The sequence below is a fragment of the Loxodonta africana genome, chromosome 15 (assembly GCF_030014295.1).
Source record: "Loxodonta africana isolate mLoxAfr1 chromosome 15, mLoxAfr1.hap2, whole genome shotgun sequence".
Taxonomy (NCBI): domain Eukaryota; kingdom Metazoa; phylum Chordata; class Mammalia; order Proboscidea; family Elephantidae; genus Loxodonta; species Loxodonta africana.
The window spans coordinates 84851011-84873877 of record NC_087356.1 but is presented as its reverse complement, the minus strand read 5'-3'; the positions used below and the strand labels follow the sequence as shown (position 1 = coordinate 84873877).

At 44.1% G+C, this 22867-nt stretch overlaps 1 protein-coding gene across 1 annotated transcript in view; it reads left to right on the top strand.

Annotated features, from left to right (window-relative positions):
• Window positions 1–22867, top strand: part of TTC12 (tetratricopeptide repeat domain 12) — a 50946-nt gene that overhangs the window by 9911 nt on the left and 18168 nt on the right. Inside the window, exons 6-11 of the mRNA XM_064268335.1 lie at window positions 3418–3489; window positions 10265–10325; window positions 10756–10944; window positions 12365–12434; window positions 13245–13333; window positions 16949–17117. Coding sequence (XP_064124405.1) covers window positions 3418–3489; window positions 10265–10325; window positions 10756–10944; window positions 12365–12434; window positions 13245–13333; window positions 16949–17117 — 650 coding nt within the window. The remainder of the gene's footprint in view (window positions 1–3417; window positions 3490–10264; window positions 10326–10755; window positions 10945–12364; window positions 12435–13244; window positions 13334–16948; window positions 17118–22867) is intronic.

Here is a 22867-nt window from a genome sequence, read left to right as displayed (position 1 = left end):
CCCAAAGCTGACAATATCAAGTTCCTTACAGCTCCAGTGCAGACGCTCTGACCCTCTTTTTCTCCTTGTTTGGTCATGATTTCTTTTTCAACCATCATTCTGTATGAGAAGAAAGTGGCGAGGAGGTTTTCCTCGGTTGTTCCAACAATAAGAGCAAAGACCACCATGTACTAAGCGCTGGCCATGAGCTCCCATTGGAGCCTGACAACAATCCTGTTCTATTCTGTTCATTCCCTGTTTTTCCAACAAGGAATCTGAGCCTCAGAGATTAATGAAGTCCCCTGCCGAGGATCACACAGCTAGTATCTGTCTGACAGCAAGCCTGTGCTCTTAACTGTCTATTCTACCTGGGCTCTCCTCTGAAACCTTAGACTCCAGAATCTCCTCTCATGGCCTCCAAGTGTGTCATCTGAAAAGGCCCAATGAGGTAGTGACACTGTCATGCTGTTTCAGGATAACACCCTGGCCTGTTCCCAAATGTTAATTGCTGCACACTGTAATTAACAGTGAAACCGAGGCAAAGCTGGCCCAGTGGAGCTGACATTAAAAAACGCTGACACTCAGCAGCCAGTCTTGTTAAATGCCCAGCGAGGCTCCCAGTTGAAGAGGTTTAGGTAAACACTTGGAGGAATGGGGATAAAAATGCACAGAGTTCTAAAAACTAATAATGACTGGCCCTCTATTATTAATTGTATTGCTACTTTATCACCAATTTAATATTTTTTGACACTTTTGAATTGGTAGAGACGAGCCCGTGTGATGATATTTCAAGACTGATGTTCCTTGTCAGGGAAAGATAAAGCAGTAAGCTGGTTTCGGTCAGGATCAGAATCATTTCTCTCTCGGCGAAACACTTCCTGGCACAATGAAATATAGCTTTCTCTGAAGGCAGGATTCCTTTTAAGGGGACCTGGGGCCCACCCAGAGAAGGCCCTGGTGAGGGTTGACACACGATCAAAGGGGGAAGGGCCTATTAGTGAGAAAATCCATTAGCAGCCCTTTGCATCAGTGTCTGAGGAAGGTGTAGTCATAACTACACCCCTGCACAATGATACGCAGTAGGCCATGGACAAGGCTCTGATGTTGGGGCATGTGTTGTCCCCCCTGTTGTAGCCCTGGTGCTCTGCCAATGAATATACTGAGAGCTCAAAGTGAGTCTCCTCTTTTCCTTTTGACTGCTTCCTCAATCTCATCCTTGGCTCCCTGCCTTTCTTCTCTCTGCAGTTTCTCCCTCAAAGCTCTCCTCTCAACGGGTTCAACTCCCATCTCTACAAATGGCTCCCAGACCTACTTACCCAGACTCCACCTTCCCCAGGCTCCAGGGCCGAATTTCACCTGCTTCCTGCATGTTTCCATTTGATTGTCTTGCATCATCTGTAATTCAGCACATCTAGAACCAAACTCCTCATCTTCCCACTCACTCCCCACTACCTGTCCTGGTTTAACCTCTTTCTGTTACTGATACACCGTGTCTTCCAGGCATTTTGACTCCACACTCTCCTTCACTCCCCGCATGTATAGTTCTTTGATGCTGGGCAGGTCTTTCCTTGCTCGTCGTTCTGGGATCTGCGCTTTCACCCACCATTGTCACCAGTGACTTCACATGCCAGCTCCTTGTTCTAAGTGACTGTCTTGGTCCCCTCACCTATCTCCCTGCCTTTCTTTCATCTGGTCAGTTCTGCATGCTGCCTCCAGACCAGCGTTCCTACGTGTCTCCTCTGATCACTCACCCTGCCCCAGCCTGGCATTCAAGGCCTCCACATGGCGTCACCGTCCAGCTCACCGTTTCGAGTCTGAGCTTTCCTTCTCCCTAGCACCAGCCTATGAATCCCAGCTGGACTGTCCACTGAAGCCCCTTGTATTCGCCCACATTGGGGCTTGGCTCACCCCATTCTCCGTCCTTCCTCCTCTCTTCACCTCTTCCTATCATTCGAGATCCAGCTCATATCCTGCCCCCTTTGCATGACCTGTTTTAGACTGCATCTCTTCAGAGTGGATTTCCTTCAACTGAACCACTCTAGCACATTTCTGAAGGAGATTTCGTGTTATTTGTAAGCCCTTGGGTTCTGGAGTCGAAAGGCCAGATTTCAAATCCCAGCTCTTCTGCTTACCAGATGTGTGACCTTGAACCTCTCCAACCCCTATTTTCCTCATCTGTAAATGGGTCTAATAATTGTATCTGCTTCATACAGTTGTTATGAGGCTTACTAATTCATGTGGGATCATTTATATGAACCATCAAACTCAGTGCTTTTTAGGGTGACCTCGACAAGCATGAACTATTATTATTATGGCCCTCGTTTAGCATTTAATCAGAAAATTATATTCATGAAAACTGTATCATTACCTCTTCCATATTATTTACCTTTCTTTAGGTTTTCTCTTTTGGCCTGAAATGGGTTGCTGTTGTAACTGCAGCAACCACACCCAAGACTGTGTTGCCAGGCACTGCACTATTTTACATGTTTCCCCCTCAAAACAGCCCCACAGAGGTGCTGTTATTATCTTCACTTTCCAGAAGAGGAAAATGAGCATCAGAGACGTTAGATTGCCTGGCCAATGTCCTACATCTGGCAAGTGACAGAGCGGGAATTTGTCCAGGACTTTTTAGTCCTGAGCTTGCAATCTTAAACCCTGAAGGCCATCTGACCTGGCATAATGCCTTGCACACAAAAGGGATTCAATAAATATTAATTATCTGGGTGTTTTTAGTTTTAGTTTATGTCTCTGTGCCACATTATTCTCTGTGCAGTTGTAGTAATCAGCAGCAGGCAGGTGCAAGGCCACCTGTGCCATACATTTCAATCCTGCCTTTTGAAGGGACCATCCCTCATGATCTTAAGTGATAAGAATATAAGTTCCCAGTATATATGTTGTGGTTTAGTTTTGGGAGAAGGACATTCTGGGCCCACAATGATGTAAAGGTAAGCTCAGCTGTTCATCCACCGTAAATTTCCCTCACCTTTAATAAACCCATGATTCTCAATGTGGCTGCACACTTACATCACCTGGAGAGCTTACATTATCAATGCCTGGGCCCTACTCCCGAGTATAATTTAATTGGTGTGGGGTGAAGCCTGGCCATCCAGATTTTCACAAGCGTCCCAGGTGATTCTACTGTTCAACCAGGGGGAAGAGCTCTTCCAAACCAAGGGTTTTTGGTGTGCTTCCTGTGAGTGGAAATGAAAACTGGCAAGTATCATTAATTAATTTGATAGAGAGCTTACATGTGCATCCAGGCTCCTTGCAGGTATCAGTTAGTTTGGTCACAGACGCACAGAAAGTTTTAATTGTTAGCTCTTGTAGCTGTCCTGAGAACCAAAGCTCACACTTAACTCTATTAGCTAGACGGTTAGGGGGATGGCTAATAGCTTCAAATCTTCTGAAACATCTAATCAGTCATTCCCTTTTATGCAGTGTGATGAAAAATGCACAAAAGCATACTTCCACATGGGAAAAGCTAACCTGGCCCTCAGGAACTACAGTGCGGTGAGTTCTTAGAGGACCCCAAGTGGCATATTCGACCACAGAGCAATGCTTCGGATGGTCCCAGAGGAGAGCCATGTTCCTCCATGTTGGTTAGATAGTAATCCACCCTTTAGTATTTGCCAAGGTAAATCTTAAGATCTCAGAGTTGGGAAGGATGTTGGTGTCACCTAGTACAACCCCACCTGCTGTGGGAATCCCTTCTGCTACCTCCCCTACGACTGTTTGTTCAGCCCCAGGAGGAGCATCTCTGGAGAGAGAAGGTATAAGCAAAAAGATGAAAACAAAACTCACTTGTAATCTCATCACCCAAAGGTAACTACACACACACACACACGCGCGCACACACGCACGCACACACGCACGCACACAGATATTATGTATTTTTAATAGCAGCTTTATCGAGATATAGTTTATATAACATGCAACTTACCTATTGAAAGTTTTTTTAAGTATATTCACCAAGTTGTACAACCATCACCATAATCAATTTTAGAACATTTTCATCACTTCCCCAGAAAACCCTGTACCCATTAGCAGTCACTCCCCTTCCCTCCACCCTCACCCTAACCCTAACCCGTTGACCAAACTCAAACCTGTTGCCATAGAGTCAATTCCGACTCATAGTGACTCTATAGGACAGAGTAGAACTGTCCCATAGGGTTTCCATGGCTGTAAATCTTTACAGAAGCAGACTACCACATCTTTCTCCCACGGAGCATCTGGTGGGTTCAAACCGCTGACCTTTCAGTTAGAATCCAAGCGCTATATCACTGTGCCACCAGGTCTCCTACCCTAACCCTAGACAACCACTAATCTGTCTCTATAAATTTGCCTGTTCTGGACATTTCATATAAATAGAATCATATAATATGTGGTCTTTTGCAATTGGCTTCTTTCATTTAGCATAACGTTTTCAACATTTATCTATGTTGGAGCATAAATAAGTATATGGTTACTCTTTATCTTTGAATAATATTATACCGCAGGGATATACCACATTTTATTTACCCATTCGTAGTTGATGGACCTTTGGGTTGTTTCTACCTTTTGGCTATTATTAATAATGCTGCAATGAAAATTCATGTACAAGGCTCTACATGCATGTATGTTCTCAGTCCTCTTGCATAAGTGTGGAATTTGGGGTCTTGTAGTGACCCTATGTTTCAGCTTTTGAAGAACTGCCAGGCTGTCTTCCAGACTGGCTGCACCACTTTACGTTCCCATCAGCGGCGTATGAGGGTCCGATTTCTCCACATCCCCCCCAACACTTGCCATTATCTGTCTTTCTAATTCTAGCCTTCTCAGTAGGTGCGAAGTTGTATCTTATGGTGGGTCTGACTTGCATTTTCTCTGATGGCTAAAGATGTTGAGCATCTTTTTATGTGCTTATTGGACGTTTGTATATCTTCTTCGGAGAAATGTCTTTTCAGATCCTTTGCCCAGTTTTTAATTGACTTTTCTTTTTTATATTGAATTATAAGAGCTCTTTATATATTGTGAATAAAAGTTCTTTTTTAGATATATGATTTGCAAAGATTTTCTTCCACTCTGTGGGTTTTTTCACTTTCTGGATGGTGTCCCTTGGCACACAAAAGTTCATAATTTTTATGAAGTCCAGTTCATCTTTTTTTGTTTTTGTTGTTGCTCTTGCTTTTGGTGTCATAGCTAAGAATCCTTTGCAAAATCCAAACTCATGAAGATTTACCCTCGTGTTTTCTCCTAAGATTTTTATCATTTTAGCTCTTACATTTAGGTCTTTGATCTGCTTTCCGTTAATTTTTGCATATGATGTGAGGTAGGGGCCCACCTTCTTTCTTTTGCCTGTAGAGGTCTAGTTGTCTCAGCAACATTTCTTAAAAAGGCTATTCTTTCTTCACTGAATGGTTTTGCCACCCTTGCCAAAAATAAATTTTTTGTAAATGTTTGAGTTTATTACTGGATTCTCAATTTTATTTCATTGATCTATATGTCTGTTTTTGATATGTCTGTCATTATGGCAGTACCACATTGTCTTGATTACTATAGCTTTGTGGTAAGTTTTTTTTTTTTTTTTTTAATTAATTTTTATTAAGCTTCAAGTGAACATTTACCATTCCAGTCAGTCTGTCACATGTAGGTTTACATACATCATACTCCCTTCTCCCACTTGCTCTCCCCCTATTGAGTCAGCCCTTTCAGTCTCTCGTTTCGTGCCAATTTTGCCATCTTCCCTCTCTCTCTATCTTCCCATCCCCCCTCCAGTCAAGAGTTGCCAACACACTCTCCAGTGTCCACCTAATTTAATTGGCTCACTCTTCATCAGCATCTCTCTCCCCCCCCACTGACCAGTCCTTTTCATGCCTGATGAGTTGTCTTCGGGGATGGTTCCTGTCCTGTGGCATCAGAAGTTCTGGGGAGCATTGTCTCTGGGATTCCTCTAGTCACATTCATATCATTAGGTATGGTCTTTTTATGAGAATTTGGGGTCTGTATCCCATTGGCCTCCTGCTCCCTCAGGATTTGTCTGTTGTGCTCCCTAGCAGGGCAGACATCGATTGTGGCCGGGCACCAGCTAGTTCTTCTGGTCTCAGGATAATGTAGGTCTCTGGTTCATGTGGCGCTTTCTGTCTCTTGGGTTCTTAGTTGTCGTGTGGCCTTAGTGTTCTTCCTTTGCCTTTGCTCCAGGTGGGTTGAGACCAACTGATGTATCTTAGATGGCCGCTTGTTGGCATTTAGGACCCCAGGCGCCACAATTCAAAGTGGGATGCAGAATGTTTTCATAATAGAATTGTTTTGCCCGTTGACTTAGAAGTCTCCTCAAACCATGTTCCCCATACCCCAGCCCCTGCTCCGCTGACCTTTGAAGCTTTCATTTTATCCCAGAAACCTCTTTGCTTTTAGTCCAGTCCAATTAGGCTGACCTTCCTTGTATTGTGTGTTGTCTTTCCCTTCACCCAAAGCAGTTCTTATCTACTGAGTAATCAATAAAAAACCCTCTCCCTCCCTCCCTCCCTCCCTCCCCCCTTTGTAACCACAAAAGTATGTGTTCTTCTCCGTTTTTTCTATTTCTCAAGATCTTATAATAGTGGTTTTATACAATATTTGTCCTTTTGCCTCTGACTCATTTCGCTCAGCATAATGTCTTCCAGATTCCTCCATGTTATGAAATGTTTCAGAGATTCGTCACTGTTCTTTATCGATGCATAGTATTCCATTGTGTGAATATACCACAATTTATTTACCCATTCATCCGTTGACGGACATCTTGGTTGCTTCCAACTTTTTGCTATTGTAAACAGAGCTGCAATAAACATGGGTGTGCATATGTCTGTTTGTGTGAAGGCTCTTGTATCTCTAGGGTATATTCCGAGGAGTGGGATTTCTGGGTTGTATGGTAGTTCTATTTCTCACTGTTTAAGATAACGCCCGATGGATTTCCAAAGTGGTTGTACCATTTTACAATCCCACCAGCAGTGTATGAGAGTTCCAATCTCTCCGCAGCCTCTCCAACATTTATTATTTTGTGTTTTTTGGATTAATGCCAGTCTAGTTGGTGTGAGATGGAATCTCATCGTAGTTTTAATTTGCATTTCTCTAATGGCTAATGATCGGGAGCATTTTCTCATGTATCTGCTGGCTGCCTGAATATCTTCTTTAGTGAAATGTGTGTTCATATCCTTTGCCCACTTCTTTATTGGGTTGTTTGTCTTTTTGTGGTTGAGTTTTGACAGAATCATGTAGATTTTAGAGATCAGGCGCTGGTCTGAGATGTCATAGCTGAATATTCTTTCCCAGTCTGTAGGTGGTCTTTTTACTCTTTTGGTGAAGTCTTTAGATGAGCATAGGTGTTTGATTTTTAGGAGCTCCCAGTTATCGGGTTTCTCTTCATCATTTTTGGTAATGTTTTGTATTCTGTTTATGCCCTGTATTCGGGCTCCTAGGGTTGTCCCTATTTTTTCTTCCATGATCTTTATCATTTTAGTCTTTATGTTTAGGTCTTTGATCCACTTGGAGTTAGTTTTTGTGCATGGTGTGAGGTATGGGTCCTGTTTCATTCTTTTGCAAATGGATATCCAGGTATGCCAGCACCATTTGTTAAAAAGACTATCATTTCCCCAATTGACTGACACTGGGCCTTTGTCAAATATCAGCTGCTCATACGTGGATGGATTTATATCTGGGTTCTCATTTCTGTTCCATTGGTCTATGTGCCTGTTGTTGTACCAGTACCAGGCTGTTTTGACTACTGTAGCTGTATAATAGGTTCTGAAATCAGGTAGAGGGAGGCCTCCCACTTTCTTCTTCTTTTTCAGTAATGCTTTGCTTATCCGGGGGTTCTTTCCCTGCCATATGAAATTAGTGATTTGTTTCTCTATCCCCTTAAAATATGACATTGGTGTTTGGATTGGAAGTGCATTATATGTATAGATGGCTTTTGGTAGAATAGACATTTTTAGCTTTGTGGTAAGTTTTGACATTGGGAAGTGTGAGTCCTCCAACTTTGCTTTTCTTTTTCAAGATTCTACTAGTTATTCTGGTTCCTTGAATTTCCATATGAATTTTAGGATGAACTTGTCAATTTCTGCAAAGAAGCCAGCTGGAATTTTAATGAGGATTGCTTTGAATCTGTAGATCAATTTGAGGAGTATTGCCATCTAAACAATATTAAGTTTTCCAATCCATGAACATGGAATATCTTTCCATTTATAAGATAATATATTTTTTAAGAAATTGCCTCATTATACATTTCTTAAGAGTCTTTTATGTGTTAGATTTTAATTGTAACAACAGTATTACCTGTTGCTGTCCAGTCGATTCCAACTTGTAACAACCCTGTAGGACAGGGTAGAGCTGCCCCACAGGGTTTCCAAAGAGCAGCTGGTAGATTTGAACTGCCAACCTTTTGGTTAGCAGCCTTAATTCTTAACCATTGCGCCACCAGGGCTCCAACAGTAATATAGGCTTGTTGTAATAAGGTTAAATATTAGAGGTGAATAAGGAAAACGTTGGTCTCCCCCCCATCAAATTCTATTCACTCATTCGTTTATTCAATTAATTAATTCATTCAGCAAATATTTATTATACACTTCCTATGCAACAGGTACTCTCCTAGGCAATTGAAACATAGCGATGAACAAGACAAAGTTCGTGATTTCATGGAACTCACATTCTTACAGTGAGAGTGGCCAGGAGACAGAAACCAGATAAGTAGATGTATAACAGTATGTTGAGTGGTAATAAGTGTTATTGAGAAAAATAAATCAGGAAGCAGTGAAGGTGAGGTTGGTTTTAAATAGGGGGGTCAGGCAAGGTGCCTCTGAAGGAAGGGAGAGAGTGAAGTGAGCAATCCATGTGGATATATAAGGGAGGAGCATTCCAGGTAGAAGGACAGCTAGAATGGAGCAAGCAAGGAGGAGAATGATAGGACACGAGGTCAGAGAGATGATGGAAGGGGGTTGATCCTGTAGGGCCTTATAGGCTTTTGGACGGCCCTTGGCTTTTACTGTGAGTAAGCTGGAAGCCATTGTAGGGTTTTGAGCAATGGAGTGACATAATCTGGCTTACGTTTTAAAGGATCACTCTGACTGCTGTATTGAGAATATATTTTTGGTATGGCAGGATCAGAACAGAGAGCCAATTAGAAGGTTATTGCAATAAATTATGCAAGCGAAAGATGATGATGACTTGAACTAGGTGTGACAATGGAAGTGCTAAGAAGTGATGGGATTCTGAATACATACTGATGGTGTACAAAACCCATCGCCGCCCAGTTGATTCTGACCCGTAGCAACCTTATAGGGCAGAGCAGAACTGCCCCAAAGGGTTTCCAAGGCTGTAAATCTTTGCAGAAGTAGACTGCCACCTCTTTCTCCCACAGAGCGCCTGGTGGGTTTGAACCATTGACCTTTCGATTAGCAGCCAAGCACTTTAACCATTGTAGCCAACAAGAATTGCTGATAGATTAGATCTGGGGTTGAAGAGGAGTTGGATACTGGGTCACCATGTTTGATGTATATCCTTGCATCCTGCCACACTGTTGTCTGTTTTAATTTGGTGTTTTTTCCTCAGTTCATTTCTTAGTCCTAGTCTTCTTGATGAACGTTGAGACTTCAGGTATCTCAGAATCAATACTTTTCTGAGCTTTCTTTCTCAGTGACTCATTGGACATACCCGGGGCTGTTGATGTCTCTGAGGGCAATATTGCCGCAAACAAAGAAATCCCCATGAACTAGAATCTTTCTTCTGCCTGAAACTTTCTATATTACAGGGCCACTTTCCTCCATGAGAGCCCCTCACTCATCAGTTTTCTAGCTAACTCCAGTGAAAGGACCTTTGCTGGCTGTCTTTGCAGCCCTCTAGATCTATTTTTTTTTTTTTTTTTTCTCTTTCCCTGTTCCCGAGCCTTTGTCAACAATGTCTCTAGCTTCATTTTTTTCCTCTCTCCCTGTGGGCATATCTGACAGGTAGCCTCCTGTTCTCTCTTAGTGCAAATATCATATCTAAATTTTGCCAGACATGATGCACAAGAATTTAGGACTGGATATTTTTCATCACAGGCTGTATCTGACAACACACAATTTTTTTTTTTAATGAATTTGAAATAATACCTGTTGCCCCCAGAGAAGCCTAAAAAAATGTAAAATGCATGCTGGGTTCCCCACGCCTCCCTCCAGTGCTCAGAGCAGGGGGAAGCAAGGAGGAAATAATGAAGACACTGAGCTCTGAGATGCCCAGTGGCTTTCCCATAATCACCTTTACCCCCTAATGTCTTTGAGGTCTTGTTTCTTTTTCCCAGTCCAGAGAATGTTATCAGAGGATCTTAGAAATAGACCCCAAGCTGCAGACACAAGTGAAAGGTGAGAATGTTCCTGCTGATATCCTTTGTATGAATTTGATTTCCCCTCTGTACTCTTGCCTTATGGCTCCAGCCATAACTTCTCTGCTCTTGGCCTCGAAGCAATATCCTTCTTGCCTTCCCTAATGGTCAAACTCTGTGTTAACAGACCTGCTGCGCTGCTTTTCCCTCTGTGCTCCCACTCCAGCCTATGCCTTCCTTTTCTACACCATCCTCCTGTAGGGCTTTCCAGTCAGGGAGCGGCCTTGTCCTTGAGTCTTTAAGGTTGTTTAAGACTCTGGGTACAGACTTTACACTAATCCATTATTGAATTATCTTAATGCTTTGTGCTTTCAACCTCCCATCCTCAAAAAAAAAAAAAAAATTCCTTCTTGTATGGTATTGTTGATCATTAGGGTTTTTTGTTTGTTTTTTCATTCTCATTTTGCTAGATTGTCTAAATCAAGTAGATCTTCAGGAGAAAGCAGAACTTCAAGAGAAGGAAGCCCATGAATTACTGAATTTGGGAAAGAACACAGCTCTGATGACCAAGAATCTCCTGGAGACACTTTCCAAGCCTGATCAGCTCCCCTTGTTCTACGCAGGGGGGATTGAGATCCTTACAGAAGTGATGAAGGAGTGTAAGCCAGGGATGTGTGTGATCTCATGAGTAATGTTGGTGTAAAGGGGCAGGAGTTAAAGGTCTGCCCTTATGAGGCAAAAAATCCCTCCCTCTCATCCTTCCACAAATATTGATTGAAGATCTACTATAATATAGTTTGGGTAAGGGAATTGACTCGATGGCAATGGTTTTTTTTTTTTTTAAGTGGGTGCACAAGAAATATACCCCCACCGTGGCTCTGTTCTCTCCCTAGAGCATGTATACACTCAACAACATATAGGCAACACACCATAACACATATGCAACACACAGACACCGTACCCTCACTCCTTATATACTTACACCACACATACACCCCATACACTCATTCCATATATACTTATACCACACATACACACACAGCATGAACTCACACCATTATTTGCTTATATTACACACACACCACACCATGCCACACATACAACGTGGTGCACACTCACCCCATACATACTTAGGTCACATACCCACACACCCTTCGCATACCCCCACATACACCGTAAAAACCCATTGCTGTTGAGTCAATTCCGACTCACAGCGACCCTGCAGGACAGAGTAGAACTGCCCCATAGGGTTTCCAAGGAGTGGCTGGTGGATTCAAACTGCTGACCTTTTGATTAGCAGCCAAGCTCTTAACCACAATGCCACTAGGGCTCTCTCCATATACACCACAAATATCCCATACCACCCCTAACATCTTCCCCCACCACAGGAGTGGCAGACAGGGCCTAGCCCATTTAGAACCTTATAGGATAACATGTAAGGTTCACCCCTGTCACATACATTTAATGACTGTTAAGGATGTGAAAATAATTTCAGAGAAAACATTGGCTCTCTTCCTACTAATGACAGCCATGCCGTTTTCTTTAACCAGCTCTTGTAAACATTGGTTCCAGGGCTTAAATAATTTTTGTTCCTCAGTGACAGACTGTTGTTTATACAAATAGATGGGGTCTCCAAACTTCCCGGTAGTATACAGTGGAAAGTACTCAGATATTTCCTTCAGCAGTTTCTTAGAGATCATAGATTCCTCTCTAGAGCCTGGAAATAGCTTTGAAATAAATATTAAAGAGCAGATGGATATGGCAATTCTTCCTGGAGGCTAAGCAGCTCCTGGCATGTCTCTAAAGATTACAAAATGATGACTCGTGCAGATAACCCATGGGGCCGCTCCTGCTCGGGTCTCCTCTGAACAAGTACATCCCTCTTACTGTGGCACTGAGTGGCTGATTTGGTACATTTAGTTTTTTCAGAAGGTAAAAGTATTTGTTTCTGCCCAAACTGTTAATTTGGTGACCTTGACCTCCCATATCAAGTCTCTCATTATCAGTTGGCTGTGCTGCAGCTAGACACCAGCCAGGCCTTTCAGGAGTCTGATGTGGCTGTCTGTGAATTTGTTTCAGGCACAGAACAAACGTTATTCAGAACACACAATGGATTCGGTATCATTGGTGACAATGAGGTCATAAGAAGGTAGGGACATTTGTAAAGGTAGCCCAAATGCCAGTGCCAGGAAAAACAGCCATGGCTCATGCAGTCAGTCATGCAGCAACTTTACTGGGTGGCACTGCCCTTCAGTCAGGGAGTGGTGGCCCCCTGAAGAGCAGGAAGCTGCTCCATGGACACCCCTCGAGCCTTGGGTATTGGGGCATTTGAGTTCCGCAGTTCACACTGGGGAGAGAGGCAGCTGTGCTTCCCAGGGGGCCTCCATGCAAACCACAAAGACTTGACCATTCTTGCTGGTTTCCCACCAATTTTTGCAGGATTGCTATTTGTTCTTTTTCTCTCTTGCAATTTGCTGAGCATATCAGGAAATGAGATCAGCTGGGCCCTGACTGATCCCATTTATAATTTCATCTGAAGAGAGACCCATATGGTAGGAGGTGGCTTAGTAAATTAACTTGTGATGTTATTTCGTATTTCCCCTGTTCTGGAGCAATTCCTGAGGGTTAGGAAGGTGGTATGGGTTGGAGTCACCAGCACACATTTACATGAGCGGGGGGACACCAGTAACCCTAAGTGGTCTGGGGGCCCAGTGACCAGCTCGTTGGGTCCAGTGCAGCCATTGCCCCTGGTCCCAGGCCCCTCACCCTCCCTCCTTGCAGCCCTGATCTTCTTGTCCTGGAGCTTAGCAGTCCAATGGCCCTGGTGACCTGTGTTCTGGACTATCAAATTACTTTTTCAAACCCACATTTGGCAAGTCTGAGAACAAATGAAATGAAACCGAATGAAAAGTCAAGGTTGATTTCCAGATTTAATATTGCTTTCCCTCCTCTACTCTAGGTGCTTTTCCACAGCAGGAAACGATGCAGTTGAAGAAACAGTCTGTGTGTCTGTTCTCCGGCTCTGGCAAGCAGTGTGTGGTGGGAACGGTAAGCCTGGGTAATGGCCTCTAATCACAGTTAATGCCCTGTTAAGGTGGCAGCCTGATTGTCCTCCCTGCAGGCCAAGCCCTAGAGAGTTGATGTCTAGACCTTCTCCTCACCCCTGAAAAGCAAGGGCTGCATTGCGGTTGTATCTCCAGCACCTTGACAGTCACCTTCCTTACCCACCTGGGGACTCTGAAACGCTGCCCAGTGGATGGTGGGCAGGGTCATTGTCAGCATAACGAGTGGTCTCCTCACCTGGCCACTCTCCCTGCTCTTTGCAGACTCCTGACCTCTGCTCATGCATTGGCAGTGGGGAAGAGGGGACAGAATTTTTCCTTTCCTGTCTGTCTAAAAATATTGCCCATTTTTGCTGACCACAGTACCCATTTCAGCATCATGAGATTTACCACCATCCCTACTGGCATCTTCTGACACTGATTAGGGTGTAAAAGCCCACGGTGATTTTATTTACTGTGTTAACTCTTAGTTTTTATATACTAGCATCTTTTTTTCTGGGGTTCATTACATTTTTGCCCGATCTTTCTTACCGCTTGGGTGACTTTCATGTAGAATTTCCCCTCTTTTTTAGAAAAACTTGTCTTCGTAGGAGAAGGTCTGACTTTCAACACGAAACAAGGAAAATGGGAATAAGGAGCTCTGTGTCTCCTTTTCACTGTGCAGCCGTAGGGCCCAATGAGAGAGTTTGTGAACACAGTTCGTAATTGTAAAACGCTGAACAAATGTGACATAATGCAATGTTTCTTGATTTAGTAGAGGAACTTTTAAAAGTTTCATGGTCAAATCTGCAGCCTCAACGGGAGGAAAAACATCTTAAGTTCTCGAAAACTGGAAAATCAGGGGGCCTCTTTCTGGAAGGGAATTATGACAGGGAACCCTGGTGGCGCAGTGGTTAAGCGCTTGGCTGCTAACCAAAAGGTCAGCAGTTTGAACTCACTAGCTGCTCCAAGAGAGAAAGGTGTGGCAGTCTGCTTCCATAGAGATTTACAGTCTTGGAAACCCTGTGGGGCATTTCTCCTCTGCCCTATAGGGTCGCTAGGAGTCTCAGTCGACTTGATGGCAATGGGAATATCATCATCCAGATGCGCTGTTTATCTGTGTAGAACCCTGACCAGCTCAGGGTGGTGGTTTTGGAAGTCCTCCTACAGGAGTGTAGAGAAGGGCAGGGCAGGGCTGGGCGACAGTGTGTTAATTCAGGGTGAATCTAACACAGCAACCCTTTTACTTTGGTTTCTCTGAACCTGGGGGACATATTTTTTCTTTTAATGTCTGAAAAAAATTGTCAGACACAGCCTGTGATGTAAATGTTTTATCTCAGATCAATGAAATCTTGGTACATCCAATTCCATAAACAAAAAGCAGTTTTTATGAAGGGCAAGGGATGTTTAAAAGTAGGGATGTGGAAATGTGTGATATATTATTGAGTGAAGGAAAAAGCCAGTTACAGGGTAGGATGTGTAATGTTTTCAGCATTATTCATGTGAAGGATGACTAACAGCTCCATGGGGAGTAGGCAGACCTGGAGGGAATACAGAGAAGGGGACTTTCGTTTTCACTTTTGTAGTTGTTCTGTGTTATTTGAATTTATGATGAGCTACTTTTCCAGTATAAGAAAAAATATACACTTTTCATTTTCAAAAGTTACTTGCATGTATTTGACGTTGTTGTTGTCATAAGTTGCTGTTGAGCGGCTCCAACTTACGGTGACCCTGTGTACAACAGAATGAAATGTTGCCTGGTCCTACACCATCTTCACGGTTGCTCCTATGCTTGCGTCCATTGTTACAGCCACTGTGTATTTTGAGTGCCTTCCAGCACTATATCTGACAATGTTCTGTTGTGATCCATAGGGTCTTCATAGACTAATTTTTTGAAATAGGTCACCAGGCCTTTCCTCCTTACCTGTCTTAGTCCGGAAGTTCCACTGAAACTTGTACACCATGGGGGACCCTACTGGTGTTTGAAATACTGATGGCATAGCTTCCAGCATCACAGCAACACGCATGCCACTACAGTACAACAAACTGACAGACGGGTGGCAGGTACTTGACATAGACAGGAGTAATCGTAGGTAAAAGGAGCCCTGGTGGCACAGTGGTTAAGCTAACCAAAAGGTCAGTCGTTCGAACCCACCAGCTGCTCCTCAGGAGACAAATGTGGCAGTCTGCTTCTGTAAAGATTTACAGCCTTGGAATCCCTATGAGGCAGTTCTGCTCTGCCCTATAGGGTCGCTATGAGTTAGAATCGACTTGACAGCCATGGGTTTGGTTTAATTTGGTAATCATAGATAAACTGTAGGATTTAGATATAGTGTTGCAATAAAAACACAGTTTGATATGTGGGCTACCAGTCAGATCTCATTGCAATCCCACTACCCTGGCTCTTTCAGGGCCCAGAAAGGCCCTGATGTGTGTCCTCTACCTGACTGCTGTGTGCTGTGTGTAAATGGGCAATTACTGCAGTGGAGGGGAGATCCTGGAGGAAGGCAACCCAGGTGATGGGTCCCATCCCTGTGTCATCCAGTTTGCTATGCTCTGTTTCATACCTTAACCTCATCCTCCAGCGTATATCCTGCTCTCAAACATTCCTGTATCTGGTCAGAAAATGAACCAGGTGAAAGGGGGGATATCCAACACTTACCCAAACCCAAACCCATTGCCACTGAGTTGGTTCTGACTCATAGCAACCCCATAGGATTTCCAAGGCTGTAAGTCTCTACAGAAGCAGACCACCACATCTTTCTCTCACGGTGCCGCTGGTGATTTCGAACTGCTGACCTTTCAGTTAGCAGTTGAGCACTTTAACCACCATGCCACCAAGCCTCCTTAATCCAATGCCACCACCCTGGATATAGCTTACAGTCTTGGAAGGAGGGCATGATTTATTGATTAATGTTTCCATATGATGTTCTAGTTTTCTAAAAAGAATTCAAATGGTTGCTTTGGCCGTATGAAGAGTCATGATCTAAAGATACTCCACAATTAGGCTGATATCTTTCCCTTTCCTCACATTTCCAGATACCACAAACCAAAGAGCATTCTGGCAACAATAATAATGATGGTTAAGTTATGTGTGCCAGTCCCTGTTCTAAACATGACCACATATCGAGTCATTTAATCCCATAGCAATTCTATTAACCAGTTGCTCTCGAGTCAACTCCAACTCATAGTGACCCCGTGTGCATCATCAGAGTAGAACTGGGCTCCACAGTGTTTTCAGTGGTGAATTTTTCAAAAGTAGATAGCCAGGCTTTTCTTCCAAGGCACCTCTGGGTAGACTAGAACCTCCAACCTTTCAGTGAGCAGCCGAGTGCCTTAACCACTTGTACCAGCCCGGTACTCCAGATGATTCCATTAGGTAGGACATTATCCTCATTTTACTGTGGAGGAAACCGAGGAACAGTGAGTAAGTAACTTGGTTAAGGATATTCACACCCAGCTGTCTGGTTCTAGAACCCATCCTCTTACTGCTTCAACATCCTGCCTCTCAAGTGAGTGGTGAGGAAATGAGCCCCCTGTTGGGATGGAGGGAAGTAGAACTGGCTTGATTGCTGTTGTCGTCTTAAGTGTGTACAAGGCTGACAGCCCCTGTGTTTTGCAGAGGAAAACCAGCGCCTGCTGGTGACATGCCCTGACATGGGTGAGCTGCTGCCCTCCCTCTTGGACTCCAGAGTCATGACCATCCAGCAGCAGAGCCTGGCCCTGCTGCTGCAGATCGCCCAGACCGAGAACGGACGGAGCCTGATCCTCAGCCACCTTGACCTGACCCAGTAAGGCCCTGCTGGTGGGATCTTGCTTGGGTTATCTCAGACCACCACCTGACAAGTTAAGACTTTCCTATTGCCCGTCTCATATCTCTGATGTGTGAGGTGCCATCACAGTTTATTGAAGGTCAATAAAAGAAAGAGCCTTGGAAAGGAACACTTCTTCACAGGAGGCCAAACTCCTGTCTGAACTTAGTACACAAACAGTTTTACTTCCTCTGGGCAGCTGGCTTGTTTCCATCTCACGGAGACTGTGGACAGTATGCATGGCAGTACTTCCATAGCCAGATTTGGAGCCCTCACTCAAAATATGTCATTTGCTTCTGCCCTTTTAGCCTCAGTCCTTGGAGTACCCTGTTCCTGTCTTTATTTTTCTTCTGTCATTCCTGTTTGAGATAACACTCTCTTCTTTTGCATGTCCATAAACCCCTTCTGGAACAACGTGGAGTATCAATAAATAAATCATGTCTGAAATACTATTCCAATTAGGTCTTTCCCTGGCTTAAGGCAATAGGAATAGAACTGCCTCTTTCCTAAGTAGACTTGATAAAAATTAGTGAAACACAGTGATTCTGCCCTGTGTTTTTCTATTTAAAGATTATTAGTTTGAACAGATGAAATTGCCATTTTTTAGATAAAAAAGGTTGAATATCAGCAATTTCATGTGGTTCCACCCTGTAGAAACAGTGGTGATGATTATAGCTAGCTTTATAAACGTTCCATACATGATCTAAAAACAGGGATTCACCTTCTGATTCATTTCACTATGATTTCATTCTATCTCCCCTCATCCTATGGGGTGGACAGGGTAGGTGTTATTACCCCATTTCACAAATGTGGAAGGAGCAAGTAACTTAGGGAGTCTCACCTAACTGTCTCCACCTGCTCCTTGGACTCCAACTCCTATTCTCTAGCCCCAGCAACAGAAGGAGCCCAAACTAAAGCCCTGTCAGATCTTCCTTGGACCCAGCTGAGACCTGCCTTATCTTTCCCATCTAGGTGAGAGAGTCCATTGTGTGCTGAGGGCAGGATTGTTCTTCAGCCTGGCTGTGACTCTCCCACTCTTAGCTAGCTCCGTCGCCGCACTTCAGGGGCTCACAAAAAAGGCCTCCTCAAAGTCCTGAAACTCAGCCATCTGGGCAAATGGATTGTTAACAGAGTTAAATTCTCCAAAAGCACATTTCAAATGTCAAATGACTCTGCAGTCACACTTCTTTGGTCATTGCCTCTTTGAGTAAATGTAGCTGTAGTCATCGTAAGGTCTCTCCCCCAGCTATCTTTGAATTGCTTGAGTTTCCATTTGAATTTTCCACTGTCTTGGACAGTGGTACTTATGATCACCTTGTGCAGTTCTGCACGTTCCCTTTAGACAGTCAAAGAAACCTCAGCTTATTACCTTTATGCCCACTATTCTCATTAATGTCCATCTCCAATTAAACCGGAAGGAGATGTAATGGGCTCTCAGTAGTGAAGTGAGATGGTTTGAAGCAGGACAGGGCTGTGTACAGGTCCCATGACTCACAGAGAGGCACATATATCACAACCCTCCAAAACATTTGCCCTCAAATGAGAAGTTAAAGGGATTTTGAACTAAGAGGGACTGAGTGAGGTCCAGTGTTGCTTTGTGGAAAGTGCTGGGTTTTTAGATTCAGGCAGTCCTGTGCTCAAATCTTTGCATCACTTTCTACTTATGTGACCGAGGAAAGTTACTTAACCTTGCTGAGCCCCAGTGTCAAGTGGACTTACGGTGGAAGATTAAGGGAGGTGATGTATGTGATATTTTCTGTTGCCTTTTACAGATACCTGACCAAGAGAAGCTTAAGCAAAATAGAGACTGGCTTGTTTTTCTCACATAGCAAAAAAAGACAAAAGATGGCAGCTGCTGCTGTTATTAAGTGGCCTAGAAATGTCAGGGTGAGGGTCTCTGTCCTTCTCTTGACCTTCCCTTCATGGCTATACAAGGCTGCTGCAACTCCAAGCATCACATCTCCACCTAAGATAGACTAGCACCAGCCAGGTCTGTCCCTTTTACCAAGAAAAGCTACTGCTTATTTCTCTTTGGTCAGAGTTGTGTCACCTGGTTACCCTGGCTGGGAAAATGAGGACTTAATGGTTCCAGCTTCTATAGCGAAGTCAGGCACAATAGGAGGGAGTAGGAATGTCTGTAGGGTGAGCCAGCAGACAGCGTCTGACAGAGTAATGAAAGCAACTAGTATCATGGGTATGGTCTAGACTCAATAATAATTTCATAATCATTTTCTTTCTCCGGGGTATTACATTCAGGGTCCTAAGCAGAGGTGATAACTGCATTTATCAGTTACGCTAGACCATTTTCTGACCTGTGGCCCACCCAGAGGGACAGCTGCTTGTCAGCAGAGCATAAAATCTGTCACCAAAAAAAAAAGGAGATGAGAAGGAGCAGAAGGGGACACACTGCCCTCTTTAGGTAATGAGTCCAGTTAGGAAGTGTGTTTTGTCACATGGTGAGGAAGCCTAGTTGCTTATGTCTCACAGGTCAAAACGCCCAGATGATCTTAGACTGCTGTCTCATCTTCAGTGTGGTTCAGGTTCATTAGCATTCATCCTCCAGACTGAAGAAAACAGATTTAAGTTGGTGAAGGAGGAATCTGAACTAACTGTAAAACCAATTATTTCTGAGAGCAGAAACACTGTGATATGCTGAGGAAGTTAGGGACTTGGAGAAGCTTGGAGTTATCTGGGGCCTTAGAAACAATCTCGTCCAGCCCCGCTCAGCTCAGCCGTCCCCTCAGTAGCACCCCAATACAGCCTCCTAGGAAGACTCCAGCGTTTTTGTTATATTTTTCTCTGTGTGATTTGGGAGGGGCACTAAAATAGCTAATAGCCTTGGGATCTTTCCCCAGCTAATGAGAGGCCCTGACTCTTACCTCTCAGGAGGCCCACCCTACTCGGGGACTGTTCTGGTTGATATAAAATCATCTCCCTACACTGAACTCAAATCTGCCTGCCCAATACTGTTTTGGGGGCAATGCTGCCACCATACATTGAGGACCTAGCTCTGTCCTCTGAAGCACTACAGAATTCATCAAACCCTCCTACTTTCCTGTTTCTGAAAAGTATATCCAAAGACACTGATCTTTTCCAGGTAAACATCCTAGTTCCCTCCACCATTCCTCAGGTGATTTGGCTTCCAGACCCCTCCTAGAACGGAAGACTATAGAAATCCAATACCATAGATGGAGATGGCTGGTGCAGGGCACGTACTCCCAAATGCCAAACCCAATGGACTCTTCGGATATTCTCTCACTTGACTGCCCTATGGCATTTGGCTCTATTGATCCCTACACATTTCTTGGAACTCCACAACATCATCTTTCCTGGCCCTCTTCCTGCCTCCTGGCATTTCTTTCTTGGTTACATTTGTGAGCCCCCTTTACACTGCGACCCCTTATAAGTCAGGGGAACCAGGATCTTGCCCTTGACCCTCTCCTTGTCCATGGCTTTAACTACCACTGAAAAGTTTCTGTCTCTGAACGCTAGATGAAAACACCCTTTTGCCATTTGATATCTCCATCCCTATGTCCACAGGTAGCATAAACTTAAAAAATCCAAAAGTGGTTCTTCAAACCTGACCCTCTACCTGAATTTCCTATCTTCATAAATAGCATTTCCATCCATCCAGTTGCCTAAGTTGGAATCCTAAGCTTACCCTCCTCTCTTACTTATCTAATGCTGCTATAACAGAAATACCACAAGTGGGTGGCTTTAAGATACAGGAAATTATTTTCTAACAGTTTAGGGGGATAGAAGTCCCAATTCAGGGCGCAGGTTCTAGGGGAAGGCTTTCTGTCCCTGTCAGCTCTGGAGAAAGGGCCTTGTCTCTTCGAGCTTCTGCACCTAAGTAACCTCCATGCGGCTCAGCATCTTTCTCCCCATCTCTGCTGGCTGGCTGGCTTGTTTAAATCTTTTCTGTATCTCAAAAGAGAAGGACTCAAGACATATCCTACACTAATCCTGCCTCATTAACATAACAAAGACAACCCATTCCCAAATGGGATTATAACCACAGGGGTAGAGGTTAAGATGTACAACACATATTCTGGGGGGACACAATTCAGTCCATAGCACCCTCTTCCCACATTCATAAGAAGAGCCTGTAGTGTCAGTTCTACATCCTCAGCATCTTCTGGCTTCACTTCTTTCTGGTTCTCCCCAACATCTCTGATCATGCCTTATAGGTCTTTGCGAGTGCCTCTTTTTCATTGACTGTACCTCTTTTCTGCCACTGCCTCAGCTCAGTCCCTTGACCTTGAGTACCTGAACCATCACAGCTCTCCCCTGGATGGATTCTCTGTCTCCTGTGCTACCTGCTCCAAGCCAGCCTCCACTGTACCACAAGAGTGGTTTTTCTGAGATGCACATATACCCTATTATTTTCCTACTTGAAATATTGACGTAATTTTCCATCACCCATAACAATTGTTCTCCAACCACTGAGAAATATAATGCCTAGGAGTCACCCAGGGACTTTGTCAAAACGTAGCCTTCTAGAGCCCCTTCCCACTCAGAAACTGAGGGGACCAGCATCCTCTTTTGAAAGCAAGTCATCTACCAACCACACTTTGAAAACACAGGCTTGCAGGGTAAAGCACAACTTTCCAGCAGGCTGTGGGAGGTCTGCGGTGATCTGGACTCTGTCCAGCTCTCTGGCCTCGATGCTCCCTGTCCCCGCTCAAGCCCTCAGCACTAACTATAAGAAACTGCTAACAGCTCACCAAATGTGCCCCTGCCATTTTATGTCTTACACTCTGTGACTGCTGTGTGCCCCAGATGCTCTGCTTCCTGTCCTGCCAGCTCCTGGGAGCAGGGACATTGTCTTGTTTCATCTCTGTGGCCCCAGAACCTACCACATTGCCTGGTACGTAGTAAGTGCTCTTGAAATGTTGTTGATTGACTGCAGAAAGGAACAAATTGCCAACAGTGCACTTTCAATAGACAGCTCAAATGTCATCTGTTCTTCGGGGCCTTGCTTCCTCTCTGCCCTCCTCCTAGCCCCCAGGTAGACTCGGTGGCCCGTTTAACATGCATCTGTTGTCATAGTACCTCATACCATTTACCTTCCTTGAGAGAACAGGAGTACAGTGTGGTATCCCAGTACTGAGCACAATGTTTATTGAGTGAGTAAGTTACTCTTACCTCCATCGTTCTGCCGATAGAGCAGCCTGAGATTGTGTTAGCTTTCCTTGGCTGCTGCACCGGTTTGCTCATACTGTGTTTGCAGTTAGCTAAAAGCCTTGAAATCTTTTTTCATATGAGCCAGTTATAAGCCAGGTCTCCCAATTCTGTTACTGATACAGAATTTCCAGCTCTAATTGGAGGACTTTGAGTTTAACCTGACTTACTAAGCAGCCTGTCAGAATTTTTAAAAATCTTTATTCCATCTCCCACACTTAGAGGGCCTCCCAGCGTCAGTCATCAATAGATGACTTTTAGATGCTATCTAGGTTATTGATCAGGACCAAGTGGAGCCAGAGTCACATGGCAGAGGCACCAGAGGGTCCTTCCCAGTTGGTGTCCGATAATCAAGAAAGTTTGGTTGAAACAACTCAAATGTCCACCAACTGATGAACGCATAAACAAAATGTGGTATATCCAGACAATGGAATATTGTGTAGCCATAAAAAGGAGTGAAGTGCTGATACATGCTGCAACACGGATGAACCTTGAAAATATTATGCCGAGGGAAGGAAGCCAGACACAGAAGGCATGTATTGTGT